Here is a 14,353-nt window from a genome sequence, read left to right on the forward strand (position 1 = left end):
GGATGTGAGAGTTGGACCATAAAGAAGGCTGAGTACTGAAGAGCTGATGCTTTCGAACTGTGGTGCTGGAGAAGACTCTTGAGAGTCCCTTGGACAAGCAAGGAAATCCAACCAGTCCATCCTAAAGGAAATCATCCCTGAATATTCATGGGAAGGACTGATGCTGAAGCTGAAACTCCAATACTTTGGCCACCTGATGCGAAAAGCCGACTCACGAAAAGACCCTGGTGCTGGAAAAGATTTAGGGCAGAAGAAGAAGGCGGTGACAGAGGATGAGATGGCTGGATGGCATCTCTTGACTCAATGGACATGAGTTTGAGCAAACTCTGGGAGACAGTGAAGGACAGGGAAGCCTGGTGTGTTGCAGTCCATGGGGTAACAAAGAATCAGACACAACTGAGGGACTGAACAATGACATGTCCTATGCAGCATCTTCAAGAAGAGCTCATTCTCTAGAGTTTAAGTCTAGGCCTATCTACCAGCAGATGGTGCTGACGATCACTCAGAGACACTTTTGGCCTTTTCTAAACTAGGAGATGTCAGTATGGTCTCCCGGAACCTCAGTTGCTTGAAAACAGAGAAGCCTCCACATCTCGGAAAGTCAAGGTTCAGGCAGATAAGAGATGAAATCTCTTACGGCCTGAAAAGAGTCAGACCAAGAAGCAAACAGCAGAAGGTTGAACAGCCTAGCTTTCAGAGACCCCAGGAAGACTTAACATTTTTTTTTAGGCAGAATAAGCAAAGATTACTAGGCAAACAGTAGTTTTCAAAGAATAAAACTGACAATGCGAATAGAATGGGTAAGTGGCAATTTCTCCCACTTTTCGGTGGCATCGTCTCAAATTCTGGATGACTTGCCTTTCCAAAACACACACTCGCACAGCCAAAGGAAGTGTTGGGTTGGCCAAAAAGTTTCATTTGAGTTTTTCCGTAAAATGTTACGGAAATGAACTTTTTTGGCCAATCCAACAGAGATGGGCCAAGAGAAAGGATGCAGCTAACATTTGCACATTGTTTTTCAGATACATTGTTTGTTTATAATAACTCAGTTACCCCAAAATTGTTCACATGAATGGATGTATTTGGTAATATCTGGATGTTTGTCATACGTTACCTTGTTTTCTGCAAAAAACAGCAAACCTCTGTCCACAGTGGTCTGAATCGTCTGTCCAAAGGTGGGGAAGGGGGCATTTGGTTGAGTTGGAACTCGAGCATAGCCTGTACCTTCAAAATAATTTTTGTCTGATTCTTCTTTTCTCCTGCCAACACCAATCATCGTTAAGTGAGAACACAGCAGCAAAAGACTGCCAGGAAACTATCCTTATTGATGAAAAAGTGAGCAAAGTCTGTGCAATCAAGTTGTCATATTTTGTTAGAGAAGAGGAAACATCTTTAAATTTAATGTTGAAGCAGTCCACTGTGTCTCCTGGATCTGCTCTTATACTCTATGATGAGCAAACTCTACCCTCAACAGAGATGCTATTCAGGAGACCCTAATTGCAAACATCTGCTTAGGAAGGCATGACCCAGCAGCTGAAGGCCTTGCAATGTAAGAAATAATATATAATGAAATAAAATTTTATTATGAGTAATAAACACTCAATCTGTCTCATATCAGAATCTTCCCAATCAGCAACTTTCAAATAGGTTCATATGCCAAAGTCATGGTATTCTTTATGGACTACTGTTTTACTTTTTTAAAAGTTTACAGTAAAATAAATAGTTTGTGCCCTAAATCAGGCACCATCTAATGCTGAATATTTTGTGGTAGGAGGCACCAAAAACTGAAGAAAGATTTATTTTTTTCAAAATCAAGAAAATTCTGTCCATTTAATATTTGATATGAATAAGGAAAAGACTTTTCCTTATTTAATTTGTATTCCTTAAGTATAAATTACATATGCTTTTTATGCTATATGACTGCAAAATCACAGAGAGACACCAGCTTCTAGGTTTTATTTACCTTCTACAAGGTTCCACTTCTGTTGTGTTGAGATTGAAAGTCTTTTTGAAGTTGTACAAGCTCAGAACATTTTCATTGAGGTCATCTAATTCAATACAACCCTTGTATGAAGGGAATCGCAGTCTACTAGGAGGCTGAAAAAAAAACAACAAAAAATTTTTTACTAATTGAACAAAGGACAATGATCAGGTTGACTGAGAAATAGTTTAACTCTATCGCTTTTAACCATCAATATAGCATAGGGGTGAGCATATGGACCCTGAAGACAGATGCCCTGGCTTCACTGTTTTCTAGCTGTCTGATCCTGGGCAAGTTATTCAACCTCTCTGTTTCAGTTTTGTCATCTGTGAAATAGGAATGATAATGATGCTTATTTAAATTATACACCTAAGCCTAGATCACTGCATATAAAAGAATTCAATAAGTTTAAAAAAAAAGAATTCAATAAGTTTAGTAATTATCACTATAGATGCTTTAAGAATATGTCATTAAATTCATTTTATATATAACTGATTAAAACATCATTATGCCTAATTAAATTTTAAATATTTCCATTCCGTGAAATAACATTCGAACTTACTCTAAAATCAGATGGGTAACCTCCAACATAGAACACGACATTTTCAGGATCCAAATTGAGAAGTGTGTTGCTATTCCCACTATCCATGTCATGGAATTGATGTGTTTCTGGTTTACTGGAGGTGGCTTTTAGGGTGTAATTAAGCCTTGCAAACTGATAAATTCTGTTTAAAAAATAAGTCAGACAATAAAGTTGTAAAAGATTTATGAGGAGATGAAATAAATCAAAGCTAAAGTACTTAATGGGGGTTCAGCAATTTAAAATTAAAGTTTGGTGACCGTAGGTCAGATTACCAAAGAGCTGTAATCAGACTCATACCTCTGGAATTTCACCCGGTCCATCACCGCCTCCTGAGTTTTGCTCTCGGTCAAGGTCTGATCCACCTGGAGTTCAGCCTCATCCTCTCCCAGGTTGTAGACGCATGTGAGCTGGCCGTCTACAACAGCCATGCCGATGTAGTCCCTAGAGGCCTGCAGACACCAAAGCATTTCACATATTGTATTCTCAAATAGCTAACAGCTTTCATTTAGTCAGCCCTGGGCAGACAGAATGAATGAGGTACATTCTGGTATAAAATAATACAGACAGCACAGTTAATTAACAATGTCTGGGCTGTCTTTGCTCATGTTATCAGGAGGGCATTATTTATCCACTCCTCCATTCGCTCAATCTGCAAGTATTTGCCAAGCACCTGACATAAAGATGAACCAGATACGGGCTCAGGTTGCCATTCAATTCCATTCTGGGAAGGAAGATAAGCCATTTATGTTCTTCCTATGCCATACAAGGTCCCTGCAATACTCTGGGCATGCTTGTTCGCTCTACGTTATCATGTCAGCTGTGTATGGATCTTTCTTCCCTGTTAGAATGTGAGCACGTTAAGATAAAAACAAATTTTTGAAAACTGCAGTAAAATATACATAACGTGAAATTTACTATTTTAACCTGTTTTAAGTATACATTAAGTACATTCAAGAAACAAATTTTTGTTTACATAAATACAGGGTGTGGCATGTAGTAGATATATCATATATTTGGTGAAGGAATAAAGTCATGTGTATTCTGTCATAATACAAAGCAAAGAGTCATAAGAAAGTTACAAATAAATCCCCAATCCTTGGAGCATGAACGAGTTACCAACAACAGTGCTGATTTTAGGAATCCTTAAATACAATGTCCACTAGTGACGGCCAACAATTTGCTAACTGCTCAGAATTTTCAAGAACCAGACTTCAGGCATTTCTTTTCCAAGCATATGTGTTCAGTCTCTCAGTAGTGGCAGACTCTTTGTGATCTAAGGGACTGTAGTCTGCAAGGCTCCTCTGTCCGTGGGATCTCCCAGGGAAGAATACTGGAGTGGGTTGCCATTTCCTTCTCCAGGGGATCTTCCTGACCCAGGGATCGAACCCGCATCTCCTGCATCTCCTGCTCTGGTGGGCAGATTCTATACCACTGAGCCACCTGGGATGCCCATTTCTTTTCCATTCATGTATAAATAACCTAGTCAGTGATTACCTGTTCCTCTGACACTTACGTGGAAGAGATATATTTTAAGAGGAGGAATTAAAAGCTAAAATAAACTGCTTAAAATATCAGTAACAGTGGTGATTTAAAGAATTTAGAATTATAGCATTGAAGCAATTGGGTTTCTCACTAATGAGGCAGGAGAGGCTTTATTTCTCTCCATGCCTCATTCACAGAGGGTCCCCACCCCAGAGACATGGGAGGGTCTGCGGCTTGGGTGCCCTGAGAAGAGGACCGAGTCCAGAGCAGTGAAGAAGAGCTGCCCTGATCTCCAGAAAGCCTTGATACTGCTGCCTGGTTGAGAGGAGAGGGTGCTGATCTTCAGCCCCAGGTATGGATGTGCTCAGGTGGACACACACATGTGCTCACATGCTGGGCCCATCTGGCAAGGCTTCTAGATCCCCGCCTCCAAAAACAACTTTAAATTGATGAGAGATCTCCCACGGAGCCATCAGAGGCAGTGGTATCTCCTGCCATTGGCATGGCAGTGACATGGCTGTGTCACGCACCTCAAAAGCCATATTCTGTTTTAAAAACCAGGGAAATGTCAGAGCAATACTTACATCTTTATTTCCGAGGTACATCACAAACATATTCTCGGTCCCACCACTTTCTGTTGATTCAGGTCTTTGGAGAAACAAAGAAAGAGATGTGTATCCTTTCAAGTCTTCCAGGTCATTTGGCAGCCGGACTTCAACTCCAGATCTACCGTTGAATCTCATGGGGACAGCGACCTGCGAGGGACCAGATCCACGGTGTTAGCTGGTCCAGGGGAGAAAGGTGGGGTGCTCGGGGTGGAGGCTCGTGACTGTAGCTGCTCCCAAGTGGGAGTAAAGATGTATAGCTGTCCCCTAGGCCTGGAGTCTACACTCAGGCAGCCGCTCCAGGAGTCGGGGAGTAAAGCCCTCCTGTTCTTCCTGCCTATGAGCCAAGGGTCTTTGGGAGGTGCACTCTGTTGTCTGTGGCAGCAACAATAATCATTATAGTAAATTATTACCATCATTATTATGGTTATAATATTAATATAATATTAGCCATATTAATGTCATAATAATACCACCACCATCATCATAATATATTAATGTATTATAATAATGAGGTTTTACATGTAATATATAACATGACACATAATATGATACATAATATATAATATAAATATTATATAATACATAATATAATTGTAATATAGGGAATTATATATAATTAGGGTTATAATACATATTAACAGGATTAATATAATATGATCCTATTAGTAATAATATTATATATTATAATATAAACTCTAATTATATATAAAATTAGTAATAGGGTTATAATATTAATATTAAATTAACCCTGTTAATATGTATCATAGTGCTATTAATATATAACATTAATAATAATTACTATTATCCCAACCCCAGAAGGTTTTTGTGCAAATGAGCTAAGCTGTATGGAAGCATTCAGTATGATATAGTCGATGTATAAAATACATCAAAATATTTTTTTAAAGAATTAACTCTTTAAGGAATCATTTCTCATTAATACATTACATGTTCTGGTTGCATTTATTATAGGCACTCAGTCCTTAAAAATAAGTGCATCAAGGCTCTCTAGAATGTGCTTCTTAAATTCAGGGTAAAGGACCATTTTTTCCCCTGCTATCTGTCCTGGATCAATACTTTTGTAAAATATACGAAAACTTAAATACTAAAAAAATGAAATGAAGAAAGTGTACAAAATATAAGCTTACTGATCCCATTCTGGGATATTGAAGCAATTCAAGTTACTGAAAGCTTCTAAGCCTTTACTCTCAATTTTGTACTTATATATAATGAAGCAGTAACAAACGTCTGACCAGCTCTGGTCTGTGGATCTCCTTGGGTAGCTCTGCATTAAAACGCAGAAAATAAATATTCTCTAACTACCTAAAGAATAACTCTAGAAATGATCCTTATACCACCTCTACATTTTATCTCCCAAGCATGCATTTACGGAGGACCCTGTCTACGCAGGCATCAGGCAGGGATGCTTAGAGATGCCTGAGCTGCAGTCACTCCAAGGTGCCCGTGGAGACAGAGCTTCCCCCCCACACTCAAGGCTCATTTTACACCTGTCTCTTCTACTCGCCCTCTGCCCTTCATACACTACTCACATCCTGAGTCTGTGGCATGCCTTTCTACTTTTGTCACTTGGAAAACTCTTGCTCATTAAAAAAAAATTTTAATTAAGAAAACATTTCATGAACACACAAAAATGGAGAATATACCTGCATATGCATGGCCATCCTAAGAAATTACACGTGACTGTTATGATTGAAGCCCATTATATAGCCCACCCTAGTCCTAGCTGCCTCTCCCTTCTCAGAGGTCACCGCTACCCTGGATCTGGATTCCTGCATAGCTTCTCATGTGTGCTTTAATATTTTTATGAAATATTATCTATCTATGAACTGAAACTAGTCTTAGCTTTGTAAGTGACAGAGCAGGGATCAAGACAAGGCAGTCTGGGGACTCCCCTGGTGGTCCAGTAGTTAAGAATCCACCTTCCAATGCAGGGGACGCAGCTTCAGTCCCTGGTTGGAGAACTAAGGGCCCACATGCCTCAGAGCAACTAAGCTCACATGCTACAAATAGAGAGAAAGCCACGCTGCAGTGAAGATCTTACGTGCAGCAACTAAGACCCGATGCAGTCAAATAAATAAATAAATATCGAAAAACATAAAAGCAAGGCAGTCTGCCTTGGTTATCAGCTCTACACCTCTGCACTATTTATACACTTCATATTTTGCTCATTAAATTAATGGATGAACAGAGAGAGGCAAAAGCTAGAAGCACACTCTTTTCCATTTGCTTTTTATAAGATGTGTATGGGTATGAAGAGGGTGGTTTCTGCCAAACTGTGCCTCTTTGCTTTTCTGCTAAAGGTTTTGTGTTGGAAGCTCTCTCTCTTAAAAGAAAAGGCAGATTTTGAGGCTCAAAGTAAGGAATATAAGCCTAGAAATCAACCATGGTGCCTCAAAGACAATGATATTCTGACTTGGTTTCCATCCCACTTATCTCCAAATATCTCAGAGGGAGTTGGCTGAAAAATACAAAATATTTCATTTACATTATTTTAGGATAAAACAAATTGAGAGAGAAGTATCAGAAATTCAAATAAATAATGTCAGATTAAAATTAGAAGAAAGGTAACTTCCCAATGAAGGAAAACTGCTGTAATCTCATATTCAGAACACGGCCCATGTGGGCAGGAACCCCTCCTCCATCCTCACTAAAAGTGGATTCTACAATTTCCGAGTCACCATGAGAAGATAGGGCTTGTGCAGTATCATATCTGCACATTCTGATCATAGAACCCTTACTTGAACTTCCAATAACACTTTACTGCCTAGAGCCTGGAGGAGAACCCTGCTTCCTGCCTCCATAAGCCAGTGGAAAGGAAACCACTGTCCCAGGCATACCAGGTCATTTAAGGGATGAAGATGATGTGAACTTCTGAAAGATGATGGGAGGAAATGAACTTTCACATGGGGAGAACCCAAAGAATTTGGGCAAGAAAGACAACCGATTCTTGAGTACCTAGGTATCTTTCACTTAATGAATAGAGTAACTTATCAAAGAATGAGCCTTGGTGCCTAGCAATGGGGACACACCCACCTTATTTGCGGCATCTCTGGCCTGCTGAATTAGTTCCCGTATGCGGTCCACGTTGTCAGAGATGTTGCCCAGTGGCAACAGCTGTTGGTTGATACTTTCAATTTTACTCAAAAGATCAGGCAGTTTGTTGGTTAATTTCTTCACTGTCGGTGAGATTACAAAACAGAAATTTATCATTGTGAGTTGAGAAAAGGTTAAATAGAGATGTTCTCATGAATTGTATTTGTCAAGTGGTATGATTGGGTCCCACACATTGGATAGGATGACTCAGAATCAGGTAATACTTTTTCTCTATTATAGAAATATATGTTACACATATTTCTATATATAATATGTAAATACATCATAGATTTTATTCTGGATATCAAATCATCTTTCTTGACAGTATAAAAGTAAATCTTTCAAGGGGGAAGGACCCTTCCCTTGAAATAGGTAGCCATGTATACCTATGGCTGATCTATGTTGATATATGGCAGAAACCAACATAACACTGTAATTACCCTTCAATTAAAAAATAAATTTTTGATCATAAAACATTCATTCTACTGCAGAGTGCAAGTTAATAAATATTAAAGCTTTGCTGAAAAAAGAAAAGAAATCTTTCCTTTTTGACCTTTAATATTAATCATAATTCAAGTGTTCATGATTCAGGGACTATATCTCTATAAAAGGGAAAATCAATAGCAATATTTCATGAATTTTTTTCAAAGCGTACAGGTTTTTTTTCTAATCATGTGTGACATAGGCAAAATTATTTAAGTCAATAAAAATTTTTAAGAAATTTCACATGTTCTGATTCTTTCCACTGCCAATCACCTTGGCTCCTCCAAAGTCCTACTTGGTCCTTTTAACTAACAGAATAGCCAAATTCTTTGAGTGGATCATGTGAAGTTGTTTCTTAATATTTTAATTTCTAAGATCAGATTTTATTGGGGAGAAATTACAATAGACCAAAGCACATAATGATGGAGAAAATGGATAATACGTCCTGGCCAGAGAACACCTGCTACCTGAATTATCCGCATCACTGAGAGCCTTGTTGAAGTCTTCGCTCTGGGTGCTCCCATAGGTATCCTTAATTCTTTCCACATCTGTCTGAATGGGGTTGAGCCCATCTAGGACCTCATTTGTGATATCATTGGCGTTTCTGACCAGGCTCTTTGCACTATTGATTATGCCATCGATGTCATCTAAGGCACATACAAACAGGGAGGCGTCAGTCTCTAAAATCTTTGACAAAAGAAGCCAAGTCCAGTGCGTTAGGGGGCAGCTGACCTCTCTGTATTCCATGAAGATCACCTCGGATGCTGGTGAGATTGGTGTCTATCAGGCCTTTCTGAACTGTCATAGTTTTCAGTGTTTGCTGCAGGTTGTTGAGAGCTGGGCTGATTTCTGAAATAAAGTAGGAAGAGGCAATTAGCCTAAAGATCTTGATCCTCCACGGGTACTGGCGGCCCCTGAAGTAGCCAGGGTCTGCATAGCACTGAGCAGACCTGCATCTTAGGGGTATCCTCAAGATGCCCACTGCTTGCTCCTAGACCCCCAGCCCCTCCATTATAGAGGCCAGGAGCATACAGAGCCTGTGGTACTAGGCTCCTTGGAAATGTACACGAAGAAAAGGAAAGGCCTACCAATTCAAGGGAAGACTTGACTTCCACTCTGCTCAGGGCAAAAGTCTCTGCTTAGTAAAGGAAAGGGATGCTGGTGGTGGTCTAGTCGCTAAGTCATGTAAGACTCCTGCGACCTCATGGACGGTAGTCCACCGGGCTTCTCTGTCCATGGGATTCTCCAGGCAAGAATACTAGAGTGGGTTTCTATTTCCTTCTCCAGGGCATCTTCCAGACTCAGGAATTGAAACCAGGTCTCCTGCATTGTAGGCAGATTCTTTACCAACTGAGATACAACAGCCACCCAAGAAAAGGGATGTGTCTGTCTTACTCACTGCTGTGTCCAGGGCATGATGCCATGTCTGGCACTCTTTGGGGTTTAATATTAGTACGTATTTATGGAACAAGCAGATGCATGTATGAATAAACTAATGAATGAATAATGCATAAGGGATGCCCCTTTGGTCAAGAGTGAAGGAATATTGGGCTTTCCTGGTGGCTCAGAGGTAAAGAGTCCACCTCCCAATGCAAGAAACAGGGGTTTGATTCCTGATCCAGGAAGAGCCCACATGCCGGGGAGCAACTACTGACCTGTGCTCCAGAGCTTGGGAGCCGCAGCTACTGGGAGCCTGTGCCATGACTCCTGAAGCCCGAGTGCCCTAGGGCCCATGCTCGCCAAGAAGAGAAGCCACCGCAATAAGCCCGCACACGGCAACTACGAGCAGTCCCTGCTCTCCACTACTAGAGGAAGCCTGAGCAACCACAAAGACCCAGCTCAGCCATAAATAAATAAACTGCCTTTTTAAAAAAAGAGTAAAGGAATGTTGTTGAGAGAGCCCCACTAAAGCAAACACACACACACAAAGGAGGCACCGTTTCCATTCATTTCCAAACTGACACATTCCAGGACATATTCAGTGAAAGGAACAAAGCTTACAGGCATTTCTAGCTGATAATATTGCCCCTTGGGGGTCATAGAAAACGACCAGTGAATGCTTTAATATCGAGCTGATGACATACGGCTTAAACTGTGATTCCAGGACTGGTTTAAATAACAATGTAGTTAACATCCTAATCCTTTCAAAAACACAGATCACCTTTTAGCTCAAATTTTTTTTGTAAAGACAACAGGTGTCATACCAGGAAACTTTAATTTTTGAAATGTGCTAGGCAGACTACATATTTTTTTGTATTTTCTTTTTCATGTTTTCATATTTATTTTTCATTTTCATTTTTGAAAATGAAAAATAAATGTATTTATTTACCAGTAGAGGGTACCTAATCACTTTGAAAGGATTAAGAAGGTGAATGAGGGCTATGAGCTGAGATAGCTGTTCAGCTATGAATGACCACAGCAGACCAGAGAAAATCAAGGGTCAGCATTTTCTGAACACAGGAATTTGGTGAGATTGAGATGGTTTAATTTTTTTTTAATCAAATTAAATAAAGGGAAAAATTCAAAGGCAAAACTTTTAAAATCCTCATATATCACAGTGGTAGTGATTTTTCGTGCTTTTACTTACTAAGATTTTAGGGCTTAAGAAATTTTGAAGCAGTTGATCTAATGACTTGAAACTACTTATCTGGGCCTTAAATAAGACAGCAGCACTGTACTCACCTCAAAGCTACGTAGGTCCCCAATGTTATGTGCATATGGGATTAAATGAAGAATCCCCTCTCCCAAATCCAAGGCCAGACCCAAACAAGCCTATCAGTCTCAAGATTTATTTATATTCATGAGACTCTAGTTAATTTGACTTGTGTTAGAATATCGGCTGGTGGTAGTCAGTTGCAAAGTCGTGTCTGACTCTGTGACCCCATGGATTGCAGCCCACCAGGCTCCTCTGTCCATGGGATTTTCCAGGCAAGAACACTGGAGTGGGTTGACATTTCCTTCTCTAGGGGATCTTCCCAACCCAGAGATGGAACCTATATCTCTTGCATCTCCTGCATGGGCAGGTGGATTCTTTACCACTAGCACCACCTGGGAAGGGTAGAAACACCAAATCAATGACTTTACAAAGTATCACCTAGAAGGACACTGAGATTCAAGAAGTGCATTTGCTCCTGGTCTCATAGATTGTTTCCAAGCCCTTGACAATCCCAGCCCCCAACAGCTGCCCCTTCCAGACCTTGCTGTAGCTTCTGCTGTGTTATCTTGGCTTCGTTTAACAGTTTATCGCTGCTGGAACTCAGAGTTTTCGCTTTTCTTGGAAGATCTTCCTTTATTACTGTCTGAAAGCAAAGCATTTGTCAGTCTTAAATGTGATACATACATTAGGAAATATGGAGTAAGAGTTTTCATCCTAGCCCTTATCTTTAATCTTTAAAGAATGAGGCTAGAAGGTAAGGCAGAGGTTTAAAAAGACTGTTCCTTAAAAGCTACAGTTAGGGCTCTACGTAGACATTTGTGGCTTGGGGAGGTGGACCCATCACTGTTGACATAATGATAAATTATGTGATACCTTCTCATTTTCTCACTGTCACTTGTACAATGCCCTCTGCAATAATAGAGGACAAAGCTGAATTACTTTTAGGCTTTTAATCTTTGGGAGATTAAAAATCTTCAACCTTCCAAGAAGTCTGTTCACTAATTCTCTCATAGTTAATAACTTGTTCTTTATTTTTAGATATAGGCCTATTATATAATGCATTTCAGATTCCATAGGATCCACAGACATGCCCAGGTGAATGACAAATGACAGAAATAAATGGTTCTCAAATTGTGTACAAAAATCTCTTCTTTGGTAAATGTTGATACCTGATCACACAGCTTAAAAGCATACCTGGTAAGAATCAGGGTATAATACTTTCATGGTTCAAAGTAAATAATCAGAGTGATTATTATCTGGTTTTACAAATGATTTTGAATACTGGGCTATGTTTATCCAAAAGCCAAGTAAATACAGAAATGACAGAGCAAGTGCAAGTCTATTCTACATAACAAATTCTGATCTAAAATAAGCTTTGTTTTTTCCTATTCCCTGGTGCACACAGAAAGAAAACAGAAAAGTGAGTCATCTCCAGAGTGTGTTGAGAGAAGGTGTCACGGCAGGGGCCTACCTGGAGAGCAGCCTCAGATGCAGTGGTGGCCTTGTCGGCCGCATCCTCAGCTGCTTTGATGGCGTTGAGAATGTTCTCGTAGGCAGTGGCAGCGTCCACGGCACAGCGCACCAGCTCATCCCCACTGGTGTTCCTCTTGATCCTGGAAAATGGTACGGGAGGAGGGCTCCAGCTGGGGCCTCTGCCTGCAGCCAAGCCCCCTCACCTCCCCATTCATTTGACGGATGGAGATTCGGGGCTGTGGGCTCCGAGGCTCTGCTCCAAAGATGCAGCTGGGAATCAGTTGGGTTCGGACCTGGGCCCTGGGTGCCGCCCCCAACCCTGGTCCGTACTTCCTACCAGGCTCCAGTAGCCCCTGCGGTCAGGCCCCCAGGCGGCCCACTCACTCCTCCAGCTGCTTGGCCAGCTCCTGGAGGGACTGCGAGTGCCTCTCTGCCTCCTCCACCAGAGATGTTCTGCTGGCCGATCTGGAAAGTTCTCTCACTTTGTCACTTAGTTCGTGTCTTGCTTCATTTAAAGTGACAGCTAATTTTTCATACTCCTGTATTTTCCAAGTAAACAAGAGATAGTGTCAATTTAAGCAAAGCACAGATATGCCATTTTCTTGAACTCTGTCATAAATGAGGTTTCCAGGAAGCAACAATGAGAAATTGTTTCCTGAGCCCATTCACCACACCCATTACTCCCTGGTTACTTCACACAGTGGCACTGTGAATATTCTCCCAAGTTTCACTACCATTTTGAGCATTTTCCATATGGTGGATACCCACTTTGATGAATTTTATAAAAGCACATCATTATCCTTAGTGTATCATTGTACTAAACCTAAACACTTTTTCTGATTTAGAAACAGTGATCATAAAAGATATTTTCAAAATGCCCAGTGGGCTTCTGAGAAATATTGCCAATCTTTTACCAGTCCTAAATGTCTTCTGTTAATTAATGCATGCCTGATTTATTTTATTTTTAATTGCTTTTCAGCTTCAAGAAGGTATAAGTGACATAAAATTGTGAGATATTTAAAGTGTACAGAGTGATGATTGGATATATGTATACACTGTGAAAGGATTTCCCCCCACTGAGTTAACACATCAATCACCTCATATTTTATGCTCTTACTTTCTTTGGGGGTGGGGGTGAAGGTGAGAAGATTTAAATTCTCCTTTTGTAAAAAATTTCGGATATACAATACAGTGTCATCAACTAGAGTCACTTTTTTTGTTTTATATTAGCTCCTCAGACCTTATTCATCTCATTGGTGAAAATGATATTTAAAAAATGCTAGCACAATTTGTTTTTATTACAAAAGTAACATTCACTTATTGCAGGCAAATTAGGTAGGTAGATAGGCAAATAGATATAAAACAAACTTATGGTTGCTGGGGGGAAAGGATGCTTAGGGACTTTGGGGAGGTCATGTACACACTGCTTCATTTAAAATGGATAACCAGCAAAGACATGGAACTCTGCTCAATGTTACCTGCCAGCCTGGATGGAGGTGGTTGGGGGGAGAATGGATACATGTGTATGAATGGCTGAGGCCCTTCGCTTTTCACCTGAAACTACTTACAGCATTCTTAACCAGCTATACCCCAATGCAAGATAAAAAGTTTAAAGTTTGGGAGAAAAAAAAAGAAGACACATCGTTCACCCCTCCCCTAAGGGACAACCGCTGTTAACATTTTGGTATATTTTCTTTCATCTAAAGACATATATTTCAGGGAAAAAATGTTTAGCCTATCTCATAAGTTCCTCAAAATGTAATTTAAATGCTTTTCGAGTTTCTAGAAAACAAGTTTTGCCTCTACCTCATGGCTTTTCTTCATCAATTGCAGGACAATATTAGTTTGCATTAAGGAAGAATCTGCCGTGGCTAGACGCTTGGTGAAGTCACTCTGGAGGGAATTCATTTCTTTAACTTGTCTCTGCAGACAAAAAGAAGATCGGTGAGCTGCATGATATATTGTCAAAAGGCACA

At 40.2% G+C, this 14,353-nt stretch overlaps 1 protein-coding gene across 5 annotated transcripts in view; it reads right to left on the reverse strand.

The window, feature by feature from the left end:
- LAMA3 (laminin subunit alpha 3) overlaps window positions 1-14,353 on the reverse strand; it is a 247,400-nt gene that overhangs the window by 35,023 nt on the left and 198,024 nt on the right. For all 5 annotated transcript variants that reach the window (XM_065932447.1, XM_065932446.1, XM_065932445.1 and 2 more), the window contains 12 exons: window positions 14,184-14,300; window positions 12,762-12,916; window positions 12,376-12,517; window positions 11,445-11,547; window positions 8,981-9,097; window positions 8,716-8,895; window positions 7,706-7,848; window positions 4,631-4,801; window positions 2,862-3,013; window positions 2,544-2,706; window positions 1,964-2,097; window positions 1,115-1,259 (listed from right to left, as the gene is read on the reverse strand). In XM_065932447.1, the coding sequence (XP_065788519.1) occupies window positions 1,115-1,259; window positions 1,964-2,097; window positions 2,544-2,706; window positions 2,862-3,013; window positions 4,631-4,801; window positions 7,706-7,848; window positions 8,716-8,895; window positions 8,981-9,097; window positions 11,445-11,547; window positions 12,376-12,517; window positions 12,762-12,916; window positions 14,184-14,300 (1,722 nt within the window). The remainder of the gene's footprint in view (window positions 1-1,114; window positions 1,260-1,963; window positions 2,098-2,543; window positions 2,707-2,861; window positions 3,014-4,630; window positions 4,802-7,705; window positions 7,849-8,715; window positions 8,896-8,980; window positions 9,098-11,444; window positions 11,548-12,375; window positions 12,518-12,761; window positions 12,917-14,183; window positions 14,301-14,353) is intronic.

This window comes from Muntiacus reevesi, chromosome 4 (assembly GCF_963930625.1).
Source record: "Muntiacus reevesi chromosome 4, mMunRee1.1, whole genome shotgun sequence".
Classification (NCBI taxonomy): domain Eukaryota; kingdom Metazoa; phylum Chordata; class Mammalia; order Artiodactyla; family Cervidae; genus Muntiacus; species Muntiacus reevesi.